We start from the raw sequence: 19,898 nt of genomic DNA, 5'->3' as shown, positions 1-19,898 counted from the left end.
GTTAACTGTTTTGTTACTGTATGCCTTCACTGGCAATGATATCTGTGAACATGTTTGAATTTCGACTGGACGTCTCTGGTAACATGACTTTCATTACATAAATAATATCTTTTCCAAGTGTAATATCAGTTAGTACTTGGTTTACAAATACCAGTTCACGTTACAAATCGCCCCGTACTTCTTCTATCTATGCCAAATATTTTGTGTTGGGGATACCATACTATGATTGCAAATATTATTGTACAACTTTTTGTTATCACTTTAAGATTTGCTACCACACTTCAAGTCCAGATTCAAGTTTCATATTGTTTGTGCTTTTCACAGTTAAAAGCGTGACAAAAATTTTGCATATGATCAGTGAACCTTATAGCTCACAAACATAATGAGAATAAAATTTGAAACCTTGATTCGAATCTGAAGTTAAGAATTTGATGCCAAAGGTTTGAATCATTTTCAGAACAAGGTCATAAATTCAATCGACTCATTATTCTGCACGAGGCTTAAAATTTCTTCATTCGCGATCTTTATCTTCGAACAATGCACCTCTCTCTTCCCCTCGGTTGCTGCAATGACTTTTAACTGCGCAACAACGCTTCCTTTCTACCAAAAAAACCTCCAAATGTTTGTAAGTTGTGCGATTATTCAAATGAAGCACAGTAGAAAAGGTTTTCTCGCCGCTTGTCAATCGTTGCTATACCCCTGTTATTGTTAGCTTTCCAGTCTAATAGGATTTGAGCAACAGTGAACTTTCTAAGTACTCTTCAACCACCATTCTGCTTATAGACCTATACATTACATGAACGCGCATATAACTCCCACTTGTAAGATTGACTGCCTCATATTAAAGCGCAAAGAGGTTCATCTATCTGGACATTTTTTCTCTCTTACCTTACTGCAAGAAGAAAAAGCAGTTCATATGCCAGGCAGGCTAGATTAAGATAATTTACACATCCCTATCGTTTGTGCCACAAGTTACCTATCTTGCTCCACTGCTGTTTGGCGTATACATCAGTGGCATATCAGTAACCATTGGTTACAGACAAATTACTAAGTAATTAGATTATTTCGAGTTTATTTGGTAATTTAGGCAAAGTTTCTAATTGGGACTTTCTTAACTGTTAATAGCTTTTGGAAGGTACAACAAACACGCAGACTGGACAAAATAGCGATAATATTGGGCAAGCAATGTTCTCAGTATGAATGAAGTATGATGAATAAAGACTAAGATATATTTGCTATCTTTCTAGTCTAAAAAATAAATGCACAAAAGCTATCTTTCTTTTAAAAAATCAATCTCTGTTTTTTAAAATGAGAAAAAACATTTTTTGCTCAACGAAACCGAACAACTATAATTATTTCGGTTTCGTTGAGCAAAAAATGTTTTTTCTCATTTTAAAAACAGAGATTGATTGTTTAAAAGAAAGATAGCTTTTGTGCATTTATTTTTTAGACTAGAAAGATAGCCTTTGTATATGTTTTGTCTTTACTGACAAGAACCAATCCAATTCAGTTTGACCCCTCCTTTTCCGCAAATATCCATAACACTTGAGCATAAAAACCTTAAGCCAAACTGCCTGCCAATTTTGCTAACCTCAGTCACACTATTTTGCTAGGGTCACAAAGATCAACGGGAAAACCTACTTTAGATTGTGATAAATGTTATCCTTTCGTTGTGGTGAGGTTATACCGAGCATCGGATTTGATTTTTCAGCAGCTGAAATGATAAAAGAACAAAATTTAACCAAAGATCTTTGACATTAGCGAAAATGAAACTAACACAGCCACATTTAAATCCACCTGCTCACTTTCACTAACCAGTACGTAGAATTAGGCTTAGTCCTAAAAAATCTTCATAAATAGGCTTCCTTCTTTCAGTGATGGCATTTTGGGACTCTTTTCTGTTTCAGTATATTGTCGAACGATTCTTCTCTGTTCAGCGAGGATATCCTTCTAGTATGTTTTACACTTTCTATCCTGCTTGTAAAAGTTTGTTGAGCGTGTCATCTCGAATTAGCTCCTCAACCCCCTGTTTACAGTACTGTCAATAATCAGATTGCAATGTTCCTTACATGACAAGCCTCAACTCAACGTAAAGACACATTCGAAGCTGTTGATATATGGTTGTGACCTTAAGTACGGTGATGTAGAGTCACATACATAGATAAAGCCAACGATAAAGAGTCTTCTAATGTGCTTTTCGCCGGGGAGCTTACTCTCTTCCTATCCAATTATGGAGTTTTTTAATTTGCCACTTTGTAAATATTGAAACGTCCAAATCCTAAAGACAGTAAATATTTTGAACTTTATAATTTTCTTGGATCAAAATAAATCCTACTATCTAAAACTAAAATTAAACTGAAACTCAAGCTAAAACTAAAACTCAAACCAAAGCTGCAGAAATTAGTAAATATATTTCCGCAAAGTTTAGAAGTGTTTGCTTTCACAATTTGGCAGAAAAGAAATGGCCTTCAAAAAGGAAGGAACATGGCCATATCGAAAGTGCTTCGGGTTATAATTGATAACAGTGTTTATATTTTAATTACTGCCTTTGTCTAAATCTGAGGTAGGAAGACAGCCGCCAGATTGGCTTTAGTTGTTTCTAGAACATTTAAGGGTTTTTATGATTGCTTCGAACAGTGATTGTTAGGCGATTTTAATACTTAATAGGTAAAATTTCAATACGATGTAGAAAATGTTCATAAAAAAATCAATGGCCTAACGTTTTAGTTCCTGCTGTTTTTAAGTCAATATCACTAGGTATTATAAAAATCCTGATAACTTCTATTTCTTAGAGTTAGTGTGCAAAATATTCAATTGGTGGAATAGTTAAAGTATTCCAAAGTAAAAGTATGTCGTTTTAGGTCGAATTTTTGTCTTGAAAAGAAGAAAAATGGCATGCTGCTCGCTTTTTAAAAACTTATTACCGTCAAAGGTATAGCGTCGATGCAATGCTAAAGCATTTGAACCAGGCAACATAGGAATCCAGTTCTCAAATCAAAATACATCCACAAAAGGTTTACCAATCAAGATGCCGTAAGACCGTTTCACTTTTTTGAAGCTAGCAATTTACCAAACATCCAGTTCAATAAAACTTCCTTGAATTTACTCGTGTCGACACCGTCAAGTTTTCATTTTTCATTCTGTTGTGCCACTTTTGAATAGTTCATCAGCTATTGTAGTTAAACGAAAGGTACATTCTTGAGCTGACACAAAACAGTGCTGTCAGCAAATTGGTGTTGTTGTTGTTGTGTTTTGCGTGGACTTTTGTATCGACGTTTGAGTCGTGAAATGAAAATTTTGATTTTGATGGTGGACATTCAAAGGTAGCTTTATATACTGAGCTTTCAATTTAGAAAGTAGTTTCAAATTCAAAACATCCATCGATGCCAGTTGTGTTTGATATCCCATATATTTAGTATGTTTAAGGGAAGACTCTGAAGGTCGTGAAATAGTTTGTGCAAATCGTAACATTTATGCAATTTCACTACAATTCATGAAAGTTAACTCATTAAAGTGAAACCAAAATGAAAAATCAGTTTATAGCATAGGGGAAGCTGCTATATAACACAAGTTAAATTATCTACTCGCCCCCTTTCATTTCTCTCCGTTTATTTGAAGTCATCATCCACCTTAATGCAAGACTTTTGAACAAAGCCTCTTGTCGAGTTTAATACATGGTTTATGAACCACATTATGATTTTTGACAAAACATGCAGCGATAATGATACATAAATTTTCATGCTTTGGATTCAACGTATCCAAAAAGTTTGTTTCGAAATTTTACTCGCCTCCATTGTCAAAAAAAATATTTGTTCTTGGAAAAGACAAAAAAGCAACAGAATTCTTTAAATGTGGGAATATTTAAAAAACTGTATGTTTTTAAAGAAAGTCAGTATGAAAACTGACCCACCTAAAGCAAAAATCAACTTTTCCCCTCTCTAGGCTACTGTGTATGATAATATGAATTTAGTTCTATCTCTCTGTTCTGACGCATTTTTGACCACAAACGTAAACTTTCAAAGGCGATTTCAACCACCCCTTCCCCCTTTTTGAACAATGTTGATTTGATAGAAAACACAGGAAAATAGCGAGTATGTTTTTTTTTCGTGTAACTTGTTTGATATTTGTCTATACTATCATAATTGTTTTGGGCAGAAGGGACTGAAGGAAGTAATATTTGAGAAAAGAATTGAAAAGTATAAAAATACAACGCAATTCGTAGGAAGTTCCAAGTAATCGCAGTAAGCATTGCACATTAAGTACCAACAATTTCGGTGGGATTTATTTTCGGTAAAGCCTTATCTCGATTTCAACCGATATACTTTAATTAAAAACAACACAACAAATTTAAAACCTTGATATGTTTTAGTATTACTATACATCCAGTGCATATCAATTTTCAGTTTCTGGTTCTCCTTATCGTAAACAAATAAGATATCCAGCTCATCTTCACTTTCTTCTCTTTCGCTCTCTACATTCAAGAAATTTGAGTTCTCTATGGGCTTAACTGATGTTCATGTTGGCACTTCATAATTCTCTCAATCATTTTCTCCTAAAAATCCAATGATTTTAATTTGGACACCTGAATTTTTAACTCACAATCGATCAGAATTTCTAATCCCTTCATTGCGATTGGCGATCAAGAATATTGCAAACTGCCGGGTTGGAAAGTTTGTTTTCTACGCGGAATAAAATATTTATGTCAAAATTTGCGAACATGAAATTGTAAAAATTGGCACCTTAAAATGCCAAAAATTGTAAAAATTAGCACCAAAAATGAAAACCGTGCTTTTAAAGTTGTGCCAAAATTTCAAAAATATGACCGAAATTTTTTCCACAAAAAATTAATCCGCCAAAATTTTTGGTAACGAAATTTTTGGTAACGAAATTTTTGGTAAAAACAGGAGTTTTTGTTACCTGTTAGTTGGACTCTCACAACAAACAACGCATGCCTCGTTTAGAGGTCTTCACACAAAGCTGAGGTCCTGACGAAGCATCAAGATGGCTGCAAGAGCTGGTCCTAGAGCAGAGGGAACGGATGGAAGTGACTTTAAACACAGAGAAAAAGTTGCTTCTCACTATCAAGAAAGTGTAACCATCAAAGGGAAATTACGGAAGAGCCTAGTTCCTCACATGTTTCTTACGATTCTTGCTTTTGGAAGGCTAGCATCAGTTGCACTGGGGTATGTGTTTGTCGTTTCCTTTGTTTATGTTGAAAAACCTTTTACAAGTTCTCACTCACGTTGCTTGAAGACTATTGATTAATGGATAATGATGCTCCTTGCAAAATTTCGTGATATTTATAGTTTTTTTGAAAAGGTCATTGTAGCTGAAACAGCGTAAGAAGAGGTAGGCAATATCTCCAGCTCCACTTAGACTCATCTAATTTGTACTATTTCTGAAATAAGCTGGGTCGAGCACAACACAAATACTCTCTCAATTTTATCATTTCAGTCCAGTTCACAGTAACTGATTATTGGTGCCTTGAGGAGAGCTTCTTTGCATATCCTGTAGTTATTGAGCATGTTGAGGTTTTTTGTGAGTAGCAACGAACGAGGATAGGTGAGGTAAAGTTGACATTAAATGGGATCCTAAAGTTTATTGTTATAAACTCGATCATGTGAAAATAATTGTGACAGTCAAATGCGACAGATGAAGTACATTGTTATTTAAAGGATTTCAGAAAAATAATTTGTTATATCGTTCATGTTAACACTTCCTTGACCCTAAGTCCATCTAGCTATTGACCCCTACCTGATGGGTAATTATGTACAATACAACAAGTGATTTTAGATATACACAAAACATATAAGGGATATCAGACAAGTTTTGTTAACAAGTGAAGGTTCCATCAAAGATATAATCCAAGTCCCACTGAAGTCCTCTCTTACAACTGCATGAGAACAAACTGTTGATTCAGAGCTCCCTGGCTGTAAAGTTTAGTCTTCACATTCCCCACACTATAATTTTTCTCCCTCATTCAGCCCACACATTATTTAGAAGATCCCATAAATACTATGTACAATATTTGTTTATCTGGTCATGTTTCCAGTGAATATTTCTCCATTCAAACTTCTGCCTTCTGATAACAAGAAAAAGCAAATAATAAAAGGTCTCTTTGAAAGCCTTTGCTACAAATTTCGTGCATGATTCTAGGAAAACATTATTTATTGGCAAATTTCAAATTTATTGTTCTGTTGTTCCCACTCAGAAAAAAATACTTACAGTCTGGCATAGCTCTTTATTTGAAGCTGTTCCGACTTGCCTCAGTGCAGAAGCTTTCAAAAGTGTCTTGTTAATTATGTTAGGTCAGCATCTTTTCATGACAGGATGCTAATGACAGGAGATTGGGTTTTTGGCCTAGCATTGTTAAATGGAAAAGGTATCACTGTGTCACTTAGTAAGTCAGTCAGTTAGTTAGTTAGTTAGTTAGTTAGTTAGTTAGTTAGTTAGTTAGTTAGTTAGTTAGTTAGTTAGTTAGTTAGTTAGTTAGTTAGTTAGTTAGTTAGTTAGTTAATTAGTTAGTTAGTTAGTTAGTTAATTAGTTAGTTAGTTAATTAGTTAGTTAGTTAGTTAGTTAGTTAATTAGTTAATTAGTTATAGTTAGTTAGCTAATTAGCTGGTTAGCTAATTTTAAAAAGGTCTAGTTTGTTTTAGTTAGTAATTTACATGCAGTCTTCCACCACCCAACAATGCACTATTTATCGATACTAAATTGACATGGAATAGCACATTTTGTGTTTTTAGCCTAGTGTGTGCTACTTTTAGCAACTTTGTGCCTCCTCCTGTCTCAAAGAGATAAAAACCTAATGAATGCATTGATATATAGTTATCAATAGTGGGCTAGTCAAAATGATTTAGGGCAGAACATCAAGCTTGCAAAAATAAAGAAGTGAGTTGTAAAAAAGCAGAAACATTGCATGTTTTCATAAATGAAGTGTGTGCTGTTTTTTTGTGCTGTACCAGCTATACCATTTTAACAATTGTGTTTATAAGTGCTTAGGTTTTCAAAACCATGAGCCTGACCAATTTCCAAAAAGGCTATGGAATTCAGAAATAAGCATCCACAATTTCACTGTATAGTGATGATGCCCTTGTCAATTAGTACCAGACTAAAACAGATGTATGGTATTCCTGTAGATTAGTTTTCTGGACACATTGAATGCTCTCTAATTTTGCTGCTCAATGTAATTTGTCCCTATTCTGTTGTTAAGGAACCATAACTGAGTCTATAGCTGTATGGCCTTTGGTTGACAGCATTAAATCTAACCCCAAGAATAATAAAGCAACCCTCACATGCTAGCCAGATGGATTAGATCTTTGCTATGTTGAAAACATAAGCTAGTTTTCTTTTAGCAACTACAACAGTTGCTAACAAATCAGCAAAACACTATGCATGGACTTTGAGGAACATATAATTGCTAGTTAAGTAAGATAAAGTACAGCTGAGATTTATAACTTCCAGATATTCAGCTCCTGTCAGGATGTCTGAAATGTGGCTTTAAAATAATGAAGGGCTGCATTTTTGGTTATGAATCACATTGCATTTCAAAATTGCCAGACTTTAAGGTGAAATTTCCAAACCTTTATCTTTATTTTTAACTTAATCTTTCAAATCACCTCTTTATGGGTGATTGACTAGGATCCACAGAGCTATTTCGGGGGATTGAATACCTGACAAGAAGTAGGGACTGTCTCTTCAAAAAAGTCTTGTTGCTCAAATTATTTTTTATTAAAATTTTTGAATTGGGAAAAGAAGAGTCGATAAAGGGCCTGTTCAATGCTACTTTGTCTAAGTGACTATCCATAAGTTTATATGCTCAGAAGATATAGATTTGAAAAAGGTAGGATCGCTGTGAAATGTAAAGACATATATAGTAATAAAGGAGGGTAGGTGTGTTTATATCATTCATCAATTTTGTATTGTTAGCATCTTATATTGACTAAACAAGGGCTAGGAAGTTTTTGAAAATACCCTTCAATCAACAAGTAATAGTCCCATTTTTCTATATCCGTTTAACCACCTAGAATTAGTTAAAACCTGGTTTTTAAATAATTGTTATGCATCTACGCTATGTTGGCAAAGCATAGGAGATGATGTTCTGCTGACTGGTTTCCATTTAGCTTTTATATGCTAGCAACATGTCTGTGATGGATCACCGATTATTCTCTTCAGCAAACTGGCATCATTCGCAACAGCCTCCTAGTAAATTAAAATGGCAGCTTCAGCAAACAAGTGAACAACAACACCATGTATCTGGCCAGCCCTACATATTGTTTCATGAAATGAACCTGCATGACAGAGAAAACCCTTTTAGATCAGATGGAAAGGTGTTTTCCCTATCAGATGTATTCCCTAAGACCTTTATGGTACAAAACAGCATAGTTTTGAATCTCATTCATGGTAGTTTCATCACTAAAACTATCCTGTTGCTGCACCATCTTTTGAACTGACAAACTTCATGTAACATGTTTTGACATAGCGATTAATAATGATTGTTCATTGGCTAGTGCAGGTCATGTGTTTACAAGGCATTGTCACATGTTGGTAATGTATCATTGCCAAGGTCACTGACAGACAAAAGTTGAACTTAATTCAAAGGTCACACATCCTCCTACAGAAATTTAGAGTTTCAGGTGTGTTTGAGATCTGGAGTAACTAGGTGTCAGTAGCTTTGTTAGGATTCGCAAAATGTGGTGCAAAATGATCTTTTTAGAAAGAAAGGCAACTGCTAAAGAATGAGATTCTAACATTGCCCAGGTTAAAACAGGCATAATCATAAAGCAAAATGTCAAATGCAATCTCTGTCATTGTGAATTGATATGAGGCACACAATTTTGCATAACAGGTTGGGGAGAATTGATATGAACTGACAAAATATAACAGCTAGCTTGTTAATTAAATTGCAGGAACAAGAAACTCACATAATTATGAAAGTTATAAATAGCAACTGAAGTGGCTAGCATTTTTTTGGTAATGATTTTTTTCCTTTGAACTGTCAATTGTTTTCAAAGTTTTTATGATGTTTTGGTAAACATAATTTTTTTCCTTATAATTCACTAAACAAAATGACAAAAATTACACTATTCAAAAATGATAAGGATTTTCAGGCTTAAAACCAATAATAGATATTCAAAGAATTGATCCTACTTAGATCAACTGGTAAACCTATTTGAGATACATAAAGATGATCACACTGAGACCTAAGTAGTTTCTCATTAGTTGTTCATGTGGTAATAAATAATGCAAGCATTTTCTGCCATAGAAATATAAACACTAAATGCGCCCTATTAAATAGTCATAATATAATTTTATTTCTAGACCCTCTGTATTTAACTATTAATTTGGTGCTGAGTTTGCACCTGTCAAAGATACTGTTATTATCACCAGTCTTAATTATCACTTTTATCCTTGGCAGAATGAGCTATCCATGAAATAGCTTATTTTCTGTTGCCGATTGTTGTCTTTCATGTGTCCTGTAAACCAGTGACCTTAATTATTTTCAATGTGCATTTTCATACTCACTCACATATTCTACATTATAAAATTCTATGAAATTTGTGAGTTTACAATTGAATTTGAACCCTCTATTCACATCAAAATACTTATACCTTCATTTTTAATGAATCTTTTAAAATATCCAGTGATGGTACTTTGCAGTGTGTAATTTTGTTGTTTGGGTTAGTTTTCAAAAAAACAATGAATTTAGTTTCTTCACATTATAGTGGAGTTTTCTTTATCTCCCTGGCAAGTATTAATTCTTAGCATGAATCCTCATTTCCACCAATCAAACCCAAACTACTATTACAGCGATCTCAGGCAGATTCCAAACAAGGACACGAGGCACATTATGTATCGAGATGGCTAGAAGATTGGAGGGGGAGGGGGTGGATGCTCAACGTGCAAAAAGTTGAGAGAAAAGGTATTCGTTGTGTGGTTGTAGGTACATTTTGAGGATTTTTTGGAGGACCAAAACGCTTGAGGTCAACCCCTCTTCACATCAGCGTTCCCTACAATCAATTCACTCATTCTTTGTGAATCAGTAAGTTTCAATAAATCTCTGTAAAAAACTATTTTCAATTGATCCTCATGCTAGAAGCAAAACCTCTCTCTACCTTTGCTTAGCCTTGTGATGTGTGTTTTACTCTAGACAAAAACTGACTATCCAGAAAAGGCTTTTCACGTAATAACTGGCAGACAATTTCTTATTAAAAATGCAACATCCTGTAAATATTTCAAAGACATATCTAGTTCAGTATCACTAATATTGCTGGTAAGTGAGTTATCATCGGCCCTTTAACCGATCATTGGACATTACTCTGCATTAAAGGACAATTTTTCGATAATTGTGGTTTACTTCAATTGTTTATTCGTTTGAGATGAAATCTTTTGCACCTGTTTTTTATTCGATTTATTCGCCGAAATTTCGTTTACTCTTCTTTATTGAGAAGAATTTTGATCAGTTTGAGAAAATTCAATTTCTAGCCTGGTGATCGTGCTTCATAATTTTTCTTTGTTTGAGTTTTAACGACCACAAAAGCCCCTTTTTCAAACCGCGTATTTCCTATTTGCTTCAACCAACGACCTAATCAGTTCAGGATAGTGGCCAATTCGAAGTATTTCACTTCTAAATTCATATGTTTACGTTTTCTCGAAATGAGATTAGACATAATAATTTTTTGAAATCATTTTTTAGGATTTTCAACTGTAGATGAGTTGCCAAACTTTCGTGACCTTGCGTCGGAGATTCTAAGCTCTAAAAAATGATGTTCAGTACTATAAAGCTTTGAAAAACATAAAAACTTTAAGACTGTCACCTTTTTAATTCCGTAAGAAGTTTTTGTCACATTTTGTGATTTAGTCCATCTTGAGAAGACTATCAAACAAATCTGTTCACGCCTTGCATCAAAATTACGTTAGATGGTGGGGGTTTTCAGCTCTTTAAATTCAGTTTCTGTAAAATCGCAATTTTGCCAGGAGGAGGGTGCTTTTTTTCGCGGAGTTGGTTATCAAATTTGGCAGAAACTCCCAGCCAATTTTCTGATAGATACCGCTGCAAAACGGGAGGGCGGGGGTGAATGTTAAGCGTGAAAAATTGGGTTTCGAGGTTTCCCCTTTTACCCCGGGCCAATTTTTGAAATTTCCTAAGTGATACCTCTCCACGCACGTGTCATTATGTGCCGTGTTAATGTTATTTTGTCGTTATGTAAAGAAATCAATGTCCCTACGTATGCCCTTCTCCTACTCTTGATCTTGCTGGGGTTTTTTACAAGATTAGATTTTGAAGACGGAGATCTTACAACCCTTCCCAAGAATGATTCTAACGCCACAAAATTCAAGTTCAAAACTTGAATACCCAATGATTCAACTTCCTCCCAAAATTATCGATGCTGCCTCAAAGCTCTTTCTCTCTTTCAATGCTTCCCCCTCCCCGTACCTAATTAAAGATGTTTATGCGTCTCATGTCTGTCAGATTCTCAGTGGCAAACCACAAGAATTAGGGGGAGGGGGGAGGAAGGAAAAACGGCTTTGCAGCACCGTTAAGTCTCTGTGTAGATGTGCTAGCAATTTGCCAAGGGTGTGACAAAACATCGTCATGACAAGATCAGAGTAGCAATGGTCATTGACTGCAGACAAAGTGGAAGAGGCCTTAATGATCATATACCTTCATGTTTAGACATGAAAACTTCGTTCTCTCTTTTAGACTCTTCACCTCGATGTAGATTAGTTTCACGTTTACAATATGTAGTTAGAAAGCTAGACATTTTCATAGATTAAAAATGTGTAAACAACTAGACGAGAAGGTCGCTGATTGGTCAAAATCAAAGAGCCAATCAAACGCGCGATTATTCCACCTTACCTTTGGGCTTTCTTAAGCTAGTGTCTTTATTCGACATTTATACTCAGAGGGGTGTTGGACGAAATTACTTACGTATGCTATACTTCTGCTTTTCCATGCTATCTGCAAACCTACATTCGTCATAATTGACAACGTTCGTTATTGGTAGCATTTCCTGTGCTAACTATTAAGTTACACTATATGTTTGGCCGCGGCGTTTTGAGGTTTGCCCCAGGGCCTCTGAAACCTCTTGGTGGCCCTGGGTGTATCTTGCTTATAATTTTGTAATTGTTTTTCCATTTGCTGATAACAGTCCTGTTTCTCTTTTAGGAGTACGTATTTCAAACCAGCTGAATTTTGGGAACTTTTATGGATCGTTAGTGGCCTTTCAGCATATATTGGATACAATTCGTTATCGAAAAATCACGTCGTGCAGATATTGACATATATCTTTGGGAACCTGTTATTTGGATTAGCATCACTAGCATATGGCTCATGGAAAATTATTGACAGAGCTCTACAGATTTATAAGCAAGGTAAAATCTATGTTTCAAGTCCATTTTAGTATAGAAAGGGAATGAAATCAATGTATTGTGCCCTAATTAGATTTCTCCAGCGTAAACGGAGCCTTCGTAAACCGCCTCACTGTTTAAAGTGCCATTTTTAGAGATTTTTTTAAAAAGGGTTTTAAGCAACCCCTTTTAGAAACACTAATATCTGTTCTCGCACGTTGAGTTAATTTTTTCCCTACCATTCATTATTGATCTGTTTAATTTATTTGTTTGATTTTATTTTGAGAGAAATCATAGAAATAGGGTTGAGCCACATACCACAAAGTCGATCAACAAGTGTTCAGGCATAGGAGAGTCTTTCAATCGTGGTTTAGGTGTGGTCGATTGATATTTTCAATGCTAGGCTTTAGATGAAGCTTCGGTTGCTTAAATTGAATCAACTTTCCTCATATGACTTTTATCATGCCCCTACCAAGGCCAGTTACTGATTATGATATGCTACAATGCGATATGGAAGCTTAACGCATTAGAATACGCAGAGGTTTTGACAGAGCAAATGTTTTATATCAGGCGATTTGCATAAGGATTTTGGCGATCAAGTCATGTATGCCCGTCTAAGTTAGTACTTACTTGCGTTAGACGTGCATCGCAATACTTCACTAAGCTGCCATTCTTGCAGAACCATAATTTTGAGAGAATTGTTATTTGTTTTTCAATATATGTGGGTCTAGGGCCCATTTTTTTAGCATTTTGATAAGGGACTTTACTGATTCCACGGCAATCATATGCATGTATGACATGGAGCATTTAAATATATAGATCTAGTTTATTATTGCATTATGATGTTAATGATTATTCGGTATAACGTTCGAGAAGATCAGTAGCACACAAGTCTGAATTCCTCATCAATCTGCAGTTGAATGCTTTTGTCGTTGGTCTGGAAAGGAAGCTCGTCTCTTTCCATTGTATGATTCCCATTTCATTATTTCGGTTGTAGGCTCGTCATTTACTGAATGGAAAGATGCTCCTATGAAGATAGCTCTCATAGCAGTTTGTCTCCAAGTTCAAATTTCTGGGTTGTATAATGCGGTTAGACTTTACAAAGCATGGACTGGAAAAGGAAAGAAAGAATGATTTATGTTATGTGTTTATCTTTCGAGTGAATTTGTTCTTTAACACGAAAGCACCAGCGCACGTTTGTTGCCAAAAGACAGGTATTATCACAGTTCTAGTGAAAAAGACTTCCTCCTTCCTTCTAGCCTTGTTAGTTTATGAATGAACACACTAAAAGTGCTTTTTTATACTTAAAGTTAAGTAGCACTAGAAAGTAAGTAAGTAAGTAAAGCAGCGTTTCTAGATTTAGTGAGCCCTAATGAATTTCTTAATTCTTCAGCCTCTTATATCCTTTTTTTCTATCTACATTTTCAATCTCTTAATTTAACAAAGAATCTTATTTTCGAAAACATTTCCTAAGATTTTCAATAGCGTAAGTAAAGAGCAATCAAAGCCTTGGTTTTAATTGAATGCTTTATTTTCCTAGTCTAGGCAGATATCCGACAGTTGGAAATATTACCAAATCATGTAGCTGTAAATCTTGGCATGTTTTTGTCAACACAGTATATTCCATCTTGAACGTATTAATTTTTAATCGCTTTAGGAAGGTTTTTGTTGTTGCGTATTTGCAGCACGTCTCTATGGCGCATCTCAGGAGTATGCTTAATGCTTGTGTATTATATTTCACTGGAAATATTAATGCGAAGAAAGGCATAGGCAATCTCTTTATGTTTAGAAAGTCGCAGCCATGGCGTCGATATTAGCGTAGAATTACTGGCTTATTGGTGATGCTTTCACAAGTAGATAGTCAATGAACAGCGTGACCACAATTTCGGGACCTAAGTGTCAGAATGCAACAAAGAAATGAATTTTAATCCACATTCAATCATGAGTGACGCCGATTGAAAATCTACGCATTATCTGGCATTAGAGTGTATTAATTGCAGCAATAGGTCATCTTCTCAGGTAATTCTTTCGAAATCTCGATATTTAGCAATTGTTTACGAACTTCTCTATCACTGTTATATTCCAGGAGCGCATAGTTTGATTACGTAAGCCACTCCATATTGATTGAAGTGGTGTGTATTTAACCGATGTCTCTCGAGTATTTTATTGATGAACACAAACAGTTCCTCAAAAATGCTTTTTGCTATGTAACATACAATGTACAAAGTAACCCATGAGTTTAACAAGGTCAGGGTAATCGAAGTACATTTATGCATTAGCTAGTTGTTGAATATACATATTCCATATCGGGTTGAAATATTAGATTCCGGATCAGCAAAAATTCATTCAAAAGTCAACTAATCTTTATTTTTCCTTTAGAAACCTAGACTTCAGGATAATGATGAGCACTAGTATATCCTATCATAGAATTTGTTGCTGGTTAAAGTCGAGTTTTAAAACCGAAACTCGGTAGCCAGTCTTTCTAAGCACAAAGACTAAGAAGGGATAAATTATCAGTGCTGCTTGTAGCTTTTAGCAAGTTGAAAGTTACCAAGGTACGGCCACAGAATTCTGTGTTATGATGACTGCTAGATAATGAGTTGTTTTCCATAGTTATTACTTTGCTGAAATGCCAGAGTATCTTGAATACGTCTTTGCATCATTCGATCAAGGCGACCAAAGATTTCTGCATCGTCTCGAGATGGGTGCTGGGTAATAAAGTGTGTGGACGAGCGTCTCTTTATATTTTGCAGCCTTATCGAAGATTACTTTCTAAGTATTCGAACAACGAATATTTCTATTTACTCTACAGTAAGGCATTAATACGTAATAAATTGTTAGCATTTTTGAAAATGGCATTCGTTATGCACATGTTTTGGAGCAGCAAAACATGAGTTAACGATGATCTATGGACGCTCAACGGAAGGTTGATTAAGGCTCAGAATTAGTTGTGGTTCTGCGATTGTTGCATCAAGCAGTAGAAGCAGATGACAAAGAAGTATATGTTTTATATCTGACCGTCATTTATAGTGAATAAGAAACTTTCAATAAATCTTTATAGCAAATCCTTCGGCCAAGTGGGCATATTTGACCAACAACTTCGCAGTGGGGGTGGATATGATTTATTAATTTTTCTGCGAAATGTTCCACATAAAGTGTGATGATCTGTTAAACCTTGCTATAAATCAAAGAAAGTATAACTATTATGTCGGGGGTTACCAGTCGCCCCCGGTTTTCAAAAACAATAAAATTCTTCAGTTCCAAAGGGACTGCGTCGCAAAAATATTTCAATTCATTTTCTCAATTTTGACCGCATTACTTGAAATACTATAGCAAAATAATTTCAGATGTAAAGGATCAATGAGTACGTTGAAATTTTGCTTAGATATGTTCACATAAGCACAGGCTCTTTAACCATCAAATTGTTGTAATGTTGTCTTGGTACTAAAATCTATAAACCAAAACAAATAGACCTATTCTACCTCAGTAAATTCGCGACAAATTTGACCGATTTTTGCTTTTTTAGGGGTTTCATAGTATTTTTCGTGTTGAGTTGTCAAGAGTCAAAATTCTAAAAGTAGATTCTTGATGATGTCACTTTTTTGTACCTTTTTGTACCCGGTCGGGCAACTTGGACGTGGACCTAGGGCTACAGGTGGTCTGGCTCTATTTGCCTCCAGTCCTTTGTTATCCTTACGGGACCCGTCCACCTCCCACAGGGCTTGTAAGCGACAAGGACTCGTAGGTCCGCTCCGCTCCTGAAGGACAATGTCACTTTATGCGATCAATTTGCTTTGCGAAATTTTAACTATTTCCAACTTTAAGGATTGTGTGTGTGCAAGACAAAATAAAATTGAATGAAATTGTGTCATAGGTCACTCATTTTTGAATGGTTTTTTTCTTTCTTGTTGTGCGAGATACACTCTCCTGGGACAACCCAACCTGCTCCCATTCTCCCACTCACAAGCTAATGGCGTCCTTTGTGTTCATGTGATCTTGAAAATGGTCTCCTTTGTTGATTTCAATTCGGAACTCGCGGACTATGTTAATGAATGTCCTGTATCAGCATATGCCCAGTGGCAGTTACAATCCCGTGTTATTTTCGTATATTCATGGTTCGCCAGAATTGTAATGCCGCTGAACTTTATCGTGTTTGAAGAAAATAAGCTGCCGGTCATTTTGGTCTTGGAGGATAATCAGTCACCAGTGAGTGTTATCTGCTCGTTTACTCACCATCTTTTTCAATCTATTCAATTTAACTCAATAAATTTTCGCGCAATTAACGACATGTGCTGCTGTAAATCACAATTGCAGACTGTATTAAAGATTTCGCTCACTAGTCTCATTTTAAACAGGTTCTGGAAGAAAAGCATGTTGAAAAGTTTCATATTCAAAAATCTAGGCGCATTACGGGAACTGTTGAATTGTTGAGCTGCTTTTTAGCTTGAAGAAGCAAGTGACACATGCCCTTGAGCTCAGTCTCTTTCGAGTCTATGATTTTCCTCCGACTTCCACCATTTAACTGCTGATTCATTGTCCATCTTTAACTTTTCTTTGTATAATGGGCACTTCATTCTTTTCAGATATGTTAGATAAAAGAAAGATAATTTTGAGCGTCTTCTGTGATGAAGGTTATCTTCAACAAGCTTAGTAAATATGCACATCAAATCGTCGCTCAAGCTACGTATATTAGCGACCGCTTTATTGGATTTCTAGCCTAATTAAAATTGATTGACTCCTCAAACCTCCTTGGGGCTTTTTAGTTTGCCGGAGGATGCCTGGTTTAGTTTAAAATATGGTTGGGGCTTGTAAAAATTGACTGAATAGACTTATATTTTCTATAAGAGACAAAGGTGGACTTTGAGAACTCCAGTTTCTTAACGCTTGGAAGTTTCTCAACAGAAATGTGTTGCCTAGGGGTAAATGCAAACAGTGGGACTCATCAATGGGCCTATTGTTTTCAAGTATTAGTGACTTTTTTTATCCTGTGTCTTAATTTAACCAACCAGCTAATCATGTCGATAGATTTTTTAAAATTTCCGAGTTTTGGATTTTTTCAAAATTAAATGCAAGAGTTTCTCAATTTTTCTGACTGTCCAGTACACGTTTCTTATAGCCAATTTTTTTATTAAACAACAATGTCTCGCCATACAAATAGCCTGTCTGCTACTTTTTTCAAGCTCATTCCGTAGAATATACATGCAGCAAATAGATTTTCACAACAAAACTGTGAAAATGCTTCCTTTTTTATATTTTACATCATACCTCATAAAGTTGCCTCAAAATCATGCCTCATAAATTTGGCATGTAAGTGCTGAGGCTTATTAACACCATTGCTTTTATTATTTTTGTGATCGTTTTTGGCCTAGACATTTTCTGATTCGTATCGAACCTTGGGTGAAATTTGGTCAAATGCTTGACCATTATCTATTTAACCTTTTCCATTTTAACAATGTCATTGTTAGAGATGAATTTAGTTGATACAGGAAACAATGCGATACATTTCTGTTCAAAGGCTGGTGGTGTTGAATATAATTCCTACTTGATGTCGAGCCGAACAACTTTTCTACAGTTTCACGTGATACAATATTGCCAAGGTATGACGTTTCTACAAGCAAAATAAATTGACCCACGCTTCTCAACAAGTAGTTTTTTCTTCCTACTATAATCAAGGCTGGAAGCCTTGCCTTCGTGGGTGTCTTAATTGATAGAAGATTGCTGTTTTGTCGACTTGTGATGGCTTTTAAACAGCTGCGAGCTCATACTTAAAATCAAAAATGAAACGAATGCATAAGTCATGAAGCCTCTTACAGTCGTTTAAGAAAGATTAGAAATAGTGACACCGTAATGCAATGCAATTAGAAAAGTGGTAGTGTGTATACCATCCCATCTCAAAATTACTAGAAAAGTAAAAAATAACTGACATCTCAATCAGTCACATCACCACCGTTACCCAACATAGGACCAGTCAATATGCAATTCTAGAGGAAGGTAGTGTCAGCAAATGAATGCCAAATACTCAAATGCCAAATGAATACAGTCCGGATGAAATGCCAAATACTCAAGTGTTGTCATCTATGGAATCAAGCAGATATGTGATTTACACGAATGCTTATGATAATAGCTTTCCGATTATTTCAGGGAAACGCTTTACCCATTAAATTAGGCCGATCAACGTCTCACATAACTGCAGAAATTTTTTTATCAAAATTATCCTTAACCTCAGGTTGGGATTTCTTTAAAGTATTAGTGTATGTTTGTCTCTTAGATCAAACTTAAAAACATTCCTCGACTTCTGTAATGATTAATCGAAAAAATAGAACTTAGTTTATTAAATAGTCAAGAAATATAGCCTGTTTCTTTAGCCAAATTTTAACTGTCTTTAGCCAAATTTTAACTGTCGTGTCTCTAGCTAAATTTTATTTTGAAAAATCATTGTCGACATCAAGTTTTTTGCAAGACGTCCGCTATAAACAAATAAAATCCTGTGTCTGACCAAAGAAGAAGATTCTAATACATTAATTTGCATCTGATAAAGACTGGCATGTTAAAGACTAGCGCTTGTTCAGAAAGTATTTTAACAGCATATGGCAAGATCAAAAGCATGTAAAAGGCGCTGGCTGTCTGCTTAATTTCAGTTAATCTTTCATTTCGCAAGGCTATTGGTGTTGGGTAAACAGTTTTTCATGGCCAAGGAGTGACAGATAACAAACTTAGGTGTTTATGTTTAAATCCGGTTGTTATCGACAAAACTGATAGATTAAATATTTGCAATAGATCAGTTAATATGTATAGATTTTTATCTTTTACTGTTTATATCAATATCTAAGTTGTAAATTTGCTTTCGTTTTAAAATGCCATTTCGAAGAGCAGATCTTGCAATGATCCGCAGCCATGGGAGAAGTAAAATCGCGATTATTCCATTTATTATGCTAGAAGGGATTTCTTTCTTCCATTCCAAGAGTCTTTTGCATGATCTTAGATGACGGTTTAAACCGACCTCTAACACGAATGGATAGTGGCACCAACAGCGAAATTACAGAATTTTTAGTATTCTCAGTCACATTCTTCGTGAAAAAGCCAAATAATAAAGATCCCGATAAAGATCCTTGTGAGATTCCTTTTAATAGTATTACAATCACCAATCCATGTGTTGTGAAAACAAAATTTAATTGATCAGTGTTATAGATAGATAAAAATGTTTAACTAAGCTGAATTCAATTGTATGCTTAGCTAACTTTATTTTCTTCATACCGCTGTCTAGAAAATTGAAAACTAAATAAAGACCTGCTAAATGTTTACCATAGGCCTTGGACTTACAACTCAGTGAATGCTTTGATGGAACGTTCAGAAGAATACTGTTATATGTTCAGGATGAGCATTTGCTTATTGTTGCTTAGCGATATTTTTTCGAGGTTGCCTTATGGTATGTCTTGCTATAACAGATGAAAGCAGATGTGAAGAAACGATCCGCAAAATCTATCTTGATAGCTGACTTATCTCTTTCATATCTTTCATCCCTTTATCTCTTTCTCTTTATCTCTTT

At 35.3% G+C, this 19,898-nt stretch overlaps 2 protein-coding genes across 5 annotated transcripts in view; both read left to right on the top strand.

Annotated features, from left to right (window-relative positions):
- The first annotated feature begins 4,961 nt into the window (after positions 1 to 4,961).
- On the top strand, positions 4,962 to 14,714 carry LOC135685713 (protein jagunal homolog 1-A). The gene is made up of 3 exons (XM_065201753.2): positions 4,962 to 5,183; positions 12,171 to 12,376; positions 13,350 to 14,714. The coding sequence occupies exons 1-3, from the start codon at positions 5,002 to 5,004 to the stop codon at positions 13,484 to 13,486; spliced, it is 525 nt and encodes a 174-aa protein (XP_065057825.2). The 5' UTR covers positions 4,962 to 5,001; the 3' UTR covers positions 13,487 to 14,714.
- Positions 14,235 to 19,898, top strand: part of LOC135685711 (uncharacterized) — a 78,377-nt gene continuing 72,713 nt past the window's right edge. For all 4 annotated transcript variants that reach the window (XM_065201743.2, XM_089112807.1, XM_065201731.2 and 1 more), the window contains exon 1: positions 14,235 to 14,371. The gene's annotated coding sequence lies outside the window, so the exon portion shown is untranslated. The remainder of the gene's footprint in view (positions 14,372 to 19,898) is intronic.

Source organism: Rhopilema esculentum, chromosome 15 (genome assembly GCF_057945365.1).
Source record: "Rhopilema esculentum isolate cy_ngs chromosome 15, ASM5794536v1, whole genome shotgun sequence".
Lineage (NCBI taxonomy): Eukaryota > Metazoa > Cnidaria > Scyphozoa > Rhizostomeae > Rhizostomatidae > Rhopilema > Rhopilema esculentum.
This window is presented reverse-complemented; position numbering and strand designations above follow the sequence as displayed.

What these genes read in the sequence shown, in the direction of transcription:
- LOC135685713 (XM_065201753.2), top strand. Translation starts at nt 5,002, where the DNA reads ATGGCTGCAAGAGCTGGTCCTAGAGCAGAGGGAACGGATGGAAGTGAC. An exon ending in CTAGCATCAGTTGCACTGGG is followed by an intron (nt 5,184 to 12,170) that starts GTATGTGTTTGT and finishes TTTCTCTTTTAG; the next exon opens with GAGTACGTATTTCAAACCAG. An exon ending in TCTACAGATTTATAAGCAAG is followed by an intron (nt 12,377 to 13,349) that starts GTAAAATCTATG and finishes TTTCGGTTGTAG; the next exon opens with GCTCGTCATTTACTGAATGG.